This window comes from Sinocyclocheilus rhinocerous, unplaced genomic scaffold (assembly GCF_001515625.1).
Source record: "Sinocyclocheilus rhinocerous isolate Xijiao unplaced genomic scaffold, SAMN03320098_v1.1 scaffold1877, whole genome shotgun sequence".
Lineage (NCBI taxonomy): Eukaryota > Metazoa > Chordata > Actinopteri > Cypriniformes > Cyprinidae > Sinocyclocheilus > Sinocyclocheilus rhinocerous.
In genome coordinates this window covers 126,197-135,418 of record NW_015629525.1, presented here as the reverse complement: position 1 = coordinate 135,418, position 9,222 = coordinate 126,197, and the positions used below count along the sequence as shown (strand labels likewise).

At 36.6% G+C, this 9,222-nt stretch overlaps 1 protein-coding gene across 1 annotated transcript in view; it reads right to left on the bottom strand.

The window, feature by feature from the left end:
- The window catches only part of myripb (myosin VIIA and Rab interacting protein b), a 192,399-nt gene that overhangs the window by 81,113 nt on the left and 102,064 nt on the right, over positions 1-9,222 (bottom strand). Inside the window, exon 3 of the mRNA XM_016551168.1 lies at positions 3,702-3,923. Coding sequence (XP_016406654.1) covers positions 3,702-3,923 — 222 coding nt within the window. The remainder of the gene's footprint in view (positions 1-3,701; positions 3,924-9,222) is intronic.

Sequence of the window (9,222 nt, the reverse complement as noted above, 5' to 3'; positions counted from 1 at the left end):
GGTCCTGTTCACACATGATCTCTTAATGGTAACTTACCAGTAGTTTACCAGTAAAGACTGTATGTGTGAAAGGCGCTAATCTCTTCCTCTGTATATGCTGTGAATTTGAATTGCTTAATGTTCATCTATAAAAATGTGCATTTTCTCAATAGATTTGTAACGTAAATCATTTATAAACCTTTGCCAGCACAGGAGAATACATTGTATTTCTAAATATGCCATTTATTGTACTTCGCAATTTCAAAAAAAACGTTTCTGAGTTTGCATGAGGCCAAATATTAAAATTGAATGGAAACTCAGGGAACCATGGTTACACAAGTAACCTGAGACGTTTTCACTTAGGTCTATTTGTGTTACTAAAAAATATCAGATCACTCAGTTGTCAAAATAATCAGTAGATTACTTGATTACCAAAATAATAATTAGTTACAGCCCTAGATTAGTTAAAATATTTCAAATACAACTGCATTGTTTTACTTTTTGTAATTAAGAGACAAATATTTTGTCATTGAAAATTTCTTAAACATAGTATTAAAATATTGTATTGTTCTAGTGAACCAAGTATCTGTATTTTGTGTCATCTCGTGAGCTAAGTGTATTGTCACACCCCTAGTGTCGATAAGCAGTGATATAGCTCATAATTTTCCAAGTGTATGATATAGCTTTCACTCTTCAAGTCAACCATATATTCATGAAAAAAAAAACCAGTTTGAATAAGGAAAGCAATAACTTTGCCATAGTATCCTTTCAAATGTTAAAGTTGCGACAGTTGTTGCATGCTTTGCATGTGCTGCCCCATCCCCTCCCCCCGGAAAAAAGTTCAGGCTCAGGATTTTTTTTTGCTTTAACCCCTGTTCATGTCCGCATCACCAGTAGTGCAGAACAAGTTACACACTAAAATTAATTCCCTAAACCTAAATATAAAAAGACAGTACCATTCAAAATTTCAAACTAAAAAAAAAAGTAAGATTTTTTTTTCAAATAATTTAATACTTTTATTCCACAAGGATGGATTCAATTCACAAAAAGTGAAAGTAAAGACGTTTATCTCAAACAAATGCTGTTGAACAAATATTTTGAACTTTATATTCCTTAGACAGAATTTTCAAAGGTTAAATACCTCACACAACATTATTTCACCATCTGTGCGTTGCGCCATCCAAACGCTCACGTCTGTGTTACTGTCTGGAGCTTACAAGATACAGTGATACTTAATGACAGTGCAAAGAGACAAATCTCACTTCACCTTTATAATGGCATAAACATAAACATGCACAAACATGAAAATACACATTTTTTATATTTAAAAGGGAACATACACTGTTGTGATGTCTTACTGAATGTGTTAAGTGCAAGTGTGAGTGGAGATGTGTGACTGTAACATCTGAGTCAGCATCTCTCTCTCTCTTTCATACACACACATGAGCACTTGCACATGATACACCTACCTAAAAGAATGTTCAGGGTTAATGAAATATTAACATTATCTGTAACACATATCACTGACACTGCTGATAGAAATTAACCTGTCTTGAACCCAGAACATTCCTTTAATTACCAACCCAATATAAATGCCATTATATGCTCTTTACAAAAGCAATTAAAATGCTTTCCTTATTATGCATAGTGATTCTCAGCTCTCTCAAAAGGCCATCTGACTACATAACTGCATTCATTTCAAGTAACGCATAATTTCATTCCTTGTTGCCGTAATCAGTTTTGTGAGTGGAAAGCCGGGGTACGTCTCTTGAAATATTGCTCAGCAAGAGACATAGGAAATCATTATTTGCTGTTATCATGAAATACATGTAGATATCTGGTAATATGAAATCTGTGAGTCAGATTTTTCATACAGCAAACATTTCATGGAAAGAACATGAAAGGAAACTCGCTGAGAAATAATCCTGGTGGAGAATCCACGCCTCGGGCACGGAGTGAGTGTACGTGAGAGAAAAAAAGATATGAAGAGAGAGGGAGACAGCAAATAAGACAGTGAGAGACAGTATGAGCGAAAAACAGCAAAGGATGATGGGATGTATTTTCCTGATTGATTCATATTGTGCTGCACACCACTGATTCATACTGCTGTACATTTTAAAGGGACAGTTACCTAAAATAAGAGTAATTCTTATTATTCTTTACTCACACTTGTATTGTTACAGCTCCAATAAAACAGAGAAACTCACAGAAAGAATCACAGTTCAGGTTTGGAATGACATGAGGGTAAGTAAATAATGACAGAATTATTTTTTTTTCAACCCACATGCATTTAGACCACATGACCCAGTAAAACTATAAATAATAATCAACATATGCTGTAGAAATTCTCACCATCTCTCTCGCTAGTCCAACCTCTACTTATTCTTCCTGCTCTCTCCTATCTTTCCAGCCTTGCTTTGTGAAAAATGCTAACACACAGTCACACACACCATCAAATCTCCAAAGGGCTGGGTACATATTCAGCAGTCGTAAAAGCCAGCATTTAGTAAATCAAACAGGGCTGAAAAAGGGTTATTACTGCTCAAGCATGAATAAATATCTGGGTAAGATGTTAACCGGCTGTAGGCAAATATGCCACTGAAAGTGACAAAAATGCACCAGATATTTAAAATGCTGATGCAAAAAATGCTAGAAATAATAATATTAATAATAATAATAATAATAATAATAATAATGTTGAAAAGTAATAATAATGCTTGCTTAGTTTGAAAAACAAAACTGTTAACCTGTTAATAATCAGTCCCACTTTATTTTCTGACATGGACCAGTATTGCCATAATAATACACAAATAGCTCTCATTCACTCTGGACAACCCTCTTGCTTCATATTTCCATACACTCACTATACTAGTGCCAATTTCAACATATCTAAACATTTCTGAGGGTTAGGTTTAATTTAGTTTAAATTTAGATTTATTTGCATAGAGCTTTTCACAGTGCAGGTTATTTCAATTCAGGGGGAACTCCTCAAGATGTTCAAGTTGATGAAGAAGAAGGTTTAACAACCTATTATATTTTATTTCTTAAGTACCCCAACAGTTACATCAATAATGCTCAAGCACCTATTCATAAACACGAAACCAGAAGAAGGTTTAACAACCTATTATATTTTATTTCTTAAGTACCCCAACAGTTACATCAATAATGCTCAAGCACCTATTCATAAACACGAAACCAGAAGAAGGTTTAACAACCTATTATATTTTATTTCTTAAGTACCCCAACAGTTACATCAATAATGCTCAAGCACCTATTCATAAACACGAAACCAGAAGAAGGTTTAACAACCTATTATATTTTATTTCTTAAGTACCCCAACAGTTACATCAATAATGCTCAAGCACCTATTCATAAACACGAAACCAGAAAAATGTGCCTAAAACCTATTATATTTAAACCATTTAGCATTATATTTTAAAAGCCACTTATAAATAAACAAGCAATACTGTGTCTAAAACAAAATCACGCTATAAACATTTTTTGTTTTATTTCCTTATTTCCATGTGCCCCTTGCAATCTACTTGAACGATGTGTGCGTTGCCATGTACACCAGCAGGTGTGGTGTCTCCCTTGTCCAGATGTAATTGCATGACACTGTGCATTTTGTAACATGTTCATTTACCAGGAAGTACAGACATGGCCCCTCTATCCTTATGTATATGTATTTACACACATGTACGTGTATGCCAGAGGACACTTACCTGCTCTTTTGGCAGGCGGCGCAGATATAGCCCCTCTCGCTCTGACTGTAGGTGCGGCAGGATTTGCAGACGTTGTAGTGGCAGTCCAGACACGGGCGCTTGGGGTTGAGCAGGAAGGTAAAGGGAGAGCAGCAGCGGATGCAGCAGTGCTCGTTGAACTTGTGCTGCTTGGACAGAAGCAAACAGCGACTACCCTCCTCCTCCAGCTCCTGCTTCATTTCACTACAGAGAGAGATGGGGGGATTGGAGGGGAGGGGTTGGAGGAGAGCGAATGAGAGAAGGAGTGGGAGGGGTTAAAGGGAGAGGAGGGGGATGTGAACAAGGGGATGGAGAGAGAGAGAAGGAGAAAGGTGAGCAAGTGCATTTGAAGGAGAGGTTGAAGGCGCACAGTCATGCAGAATAATTGGAGATTCTGTGAGGAATGAAAAATTAAAGGAAGAATAATTCTGCAGAAGTGTGGGGCATACGGATACAGTCTATTTCATTTCTCTTTGTCAGTCTCTGTTTATACACACACACAAACAGACACGAATATGTGGATAAAGTCACAACAAAGCTGGACTGGGACTGAAAAACGGAACACAGCCCACAGCAGATACCCACTGTATTGCTGCACTCTGAAATCTAGTGAGCTGTATTGATGGTCACATTTAAAACACTCTTTAATGAAGCTTCAAAACATTTATAAGTCTTTCGCTTTAAATCATTGGTTTGGATTTTGTATCAAACTAGCAAACTCATATGATTTCAGCAACCAAGGCTTTATTATGTCATACTGTTTCGAGCTCTGGGGTGCTTCTCAAATGGAAGGCTGTATTCTAGTGAGGATGCATCGTTTAGTCTAGTCCTTCTGAGTCCTGCCCATGGTAACAGCACAAAAAAAAAAAACTATATTATACTAAATTATAATCTGAGGAATACATTAAATTGAAAATGTATCTATCTTTTGTGGCCTATTTCTATTACAATATGACTTTCTGTTAATGTAGAACAGGTAGTGACAACCGTCTGTGGTTTCCCTATGGTTTACATTATGCACAGTTTAGCATTATGTGATTAATTTACAGCAATAAATAAATAAATAAATAAATCTAATGATTCATCACTAGGAGGCGATGATCTTGTGAACCCATAAAATGTAACCCCCCCCCAGTAAAATCAATGTAACATGTTTTTGTTCTATATTTATTATAATATTTTTTTCTTTTTTTCTCTTGTATTTTGAGATAATTTCATTTCACTAATTAATATTTATGCAATAATTATGATAAATTTCTTCCCATTGAAAATAATATTATTATTTTAAAATATATATTTTTATATTACTTTTCAATTAATGCAGTATTTCATGTTAAAATAGTCAAAGCCTTTAAAATCCAATTTTTGAAGCCTGATTAGTGCCATCTAGTGGGAGTAAAATAGGAAAAACATCTGCAATTCCATGGTTTAGCCCATAGATTCCTATATACCTCTATATAAAGGCCTATACATTCTCTAATTGTTTTTAGACATAAATACTTATTTTTATTAAGTTGTGGGTTTAGATATATATTTAAACATTTTCAAAGAACTTTTTGAAAAGGTTTAGATTTTTTTTTTTAAATGTTGATTTGAATCGTCAGTTTTTGAATTATTATTACTACAGTCAAACCTGAACACAGAGAAAGCATTTTGTTACACAAAACATTAAAATTCTATAAAAATGTAACAAAAATGAACAGGAATGTTTTATCAGAGCTTAAATCTTCTGGGTCTGATCTGATTTCAGTTTTCTGACTCGTTTTGGCTATATGGTTATAGCCATACCAATTCACAGTAATTGTGTATGTGTGTATGTGTGTGCGTGTGTGAGTGGATGTGTCTGTTTTGCACTCTTGATGTTTTAAAGTGAAACCCTTTCCTTGCTGTCCACTTCTTTACTGCATTGTAGTTGAATTATTGCTTTTATTTTACATATTTGCTGTGTTACAGTCACACCAGTTCAAAGGTATGTGTGTATAAGTGTGTGTACACGTGTGTGTGTGAGTGGATGTGTTGGTTTTGCACTCTTGATGTTTTAGAGTTTCACCCCGTCATTGCTGTGATTTTTTCTGCATTGTGGCAGATTTTTAGATTGTTCTCTGAATTTTTTGTGTTTTTGTTGATTTTCCATTCATTTCCTATGGTCGGTCATTTTTGACCGAAGACCACAAGTGTGACTATTTTTTTTACGACCACTTAGCCTGCTCGAATCATGCCCTCAATTTTTTTTGTGTGTTCACATTCCAAATGACATAAAAGTCACCAAGTATCGTGCCATTCCAATGAAGCTGTGATTTTTAAAAATTCAAAACAGAAAATTTTTCGGACAAAAGAGACTGAAGAGCACCAGAGGGTTAAGTATATTTAATTATTTATAATTACATTTCATAGATTATATTTTTATGAAAATATTTGCAATTAGTCACTTTTATTTCTATAGATATACAGATTGTGTCAAAGTATCTTCACAGTGATAAACAGGATAACAACAGATTCAATTATGGAAACTCAACTATGGAGAAAATTCAGACTAAAAAGATAATAGTTTCATTATTCAGCTCAATCACTTCAGTGTTGGTTCAGGTCTGACAATAACAATGTGAAGTTCATCAGTTTCATCAATTTGATTAAAAATGAGGACAATTCAGCTATAAGCATTTCTAAAAAAAAAAGACATCAATGTTGTTCTTTTTTCAGCTGGAGGCAGTTGAATGTTCATTCAATTCAGTTCAATAACAATAACAGTGTCAATGTTGCAAGATGCCACAATAGTGCCATCATCCAGCTTAATTCAGTTCAAGTTTTGTTCTCATCCAATTGTGTCATATCGATAAACTTCTGAAATTTAAGTGTCCTTCAGACCCCAAATAACCAAGCCAAAAGGCAATAGTGGCAAGAAGCCCAAATTCCATCAGGTGATCTGTAAAAAAACTTACAGGAGAATCCAGGCTCAGTCAGGGGACCAGTTCTCTTCTGGCCGAAGCGAACGAACATGGTATGATATTGATAAAATGATATTGAGATACATCGCACCAGCATTAGGTGGGAAGGAGTTGTAGTCTGTTATAGGATTTAGTCTACTTATAGTACTGTAGTCTGCCAGTAATATAAGACTGGCTTATCGGTGGTCTTAAGCATGATGAATGTCCTTTTTGATAAAACTTCACAACAACACTAGGAAGACTGTTCCAGTGTTTGGATGCTAAATAGGAAAAGAATCTAGCAGCCACAGTCAACGTTGTTATTTTAGCAATTATCAAATGTCAAAAATTTTGAGAATTCAGTGGACATGTAGGTCTGTAATGTGATATGAACTTGCTCAATGAGGAGCTAAACTGAGGAGCTAAACCATTCAGGGCTTCTTAAGTAATCAGCAAATATTTAAAATTTGTATGATGTTTAATAGGCAGCTAATGTAACGCTGACAGAACAAAGCTAATGTAGTGGTTCTAGTAACTAGCTGCTCCATTTTGTGTACTAAGCTTGCAGGACAGCCACCCAGTAATGCATTACAATCTAGCCTTGAGGTCATAAATTTATGAATTAACTTTTCTACAACTGACATTGAGAGTATAATGTATGTCATAATTTAGAGACAGATTTATGATTGAAAAACACAGTTATACAAATGCTAGAAATGTGACCTTCAGATGACAGATCACTGTTATATAGCACACCCAGGTTCTTGACTGATGACGAAAACTTGACAGAGTTAAGCATCTAGGCCTAGGGTTAAGCAGTATTCTGTTTTTGTGTGTGTGTGTGTGGACGTTTTTGATTCAATAATCAAAACATTTTTTTCTTGAATTTATTAAGTTACTAGTCATCCGATTTTTGAGAAGCAGTGGTCCTGAGCCTTGTGGTTCTCCATAAAATTAAAGCATGATAACTTGTGATTGATATGATACCTCTTTATTTATTAGTGCAGGGGTGCCTAAAGAACCTTAACACAACACCTAAAAATGTGTTGTGAGACACAGCAACAAGGCATCGAGATATAGTGCGACTCAGCGCAATGGAACACAAAATATGGTTTAGGATCTGACTAAAACTCCACTTAGTAGTGCAACCGTGACAGAATACCGGACCAGACTGAAAGTGAGCGGCGCCTCTTCTCCCCATTTTTTTCCATTTTGAAAGTTTTTCTCAAAGCCAATTACCATCGCCCCGTGGACCTCCCAGACACCACGGGACTAAGCTGCAGGGAAGGACTGGCGCCCCGAACTGCCAGATCCTCCATGGCGCCTCAAACTGCCAGATCCGCCATGGGTCCCGGAACGGGCGCCGGCCTGGAGGCCTTCTGTCCGTTAACCCTGTTCCTAGAGGCCTCCAGAGCGCCCACCCCCCCTCCCGTTAGATGTTATATGGCACGGGACGCGCCTTCCGGGAGGGGGGAGTCATGTCAGACTTTGTTCCGTGTTTTGTGAGGGTTTAGCCCTTTATTGGTTATGTTCCTGTCCTGATTATTTCATTGAGTTCATTAGTCTCCACCTGTGTTTGTTTATGTCTACATGTGCTACGTGAGTTTTCCTTGTTATCATTAAAATTCTCTGGATTGATGTACGCCTCATCTCCCTCTGTTCCTTGCTCCGCACTCCACTCAGTAGTGCAACCGTGACAGAGGTAGAAGGCTGCATAAATAAGGTGTCTATGAAAGAGTCTTTGTGTAGGGTGTGCATCTGTGATCCCATTGAAATGCTGGCTCCATAAGCAGCTCACAGGTCAGCCAGCCCACAGGGAAAAGTTCTGATGCCCTGACTCACATGCTCATATACGTTCAGCTAGGCAAATGAGCAATACATTTAGTCTGCCCACCACTACACACATGAGTCTGTGTATTAGCTAAGTACGTGTAAGAAAATCAGCAAGAACAAATGATCTTTCCATTAAATTCTTCCACTCTGCCTGCCCTGCAACTCTGAAGCTTTGCTTTCATTTTAACATATTCATATTTTAAATACAGATGCACTGCTTTTGACCAGGATGCCTACAAGCAAGCTGTTACATTCCAGAGCAACATGCCAGACCAGTATCAAGCTTTTTGTTTCAGAGGATTTAGAAAGGGTATTTACCACAATGGGGTCTAATTTATCCTAATTAATTGTGGAAAGCTTACGAAGCAGACACTGTTAAGCCATGAGGACGAGAAGAGATTTTGAGGGTTTAGGAAACACATGGATGCATCTGAATATACACATGTAATGTGCATAATATTACTCAGAAATCATAAATTAAGACTTTAAAGGGGTCATATGATGTTGCTAAAAAGAACATTATTTTGTGTATTTGGTGTAATGAAATGTGTTTATGCAGTTTAACACATTATTTTCCACATACTGTACATTATTGTTTCTTCTCTATGCCCCGCCTTTCTAAAACGCGTCAATTTTTACAAAGCTCATCGGTCTGAAAAGCAAGGTGGGCTGTGATTGGCCAGCTATCCAGTGCGTTATGATTGGCCGAATACCTCAAGCGTGTGACGGAAATGTTACGCCCCTTA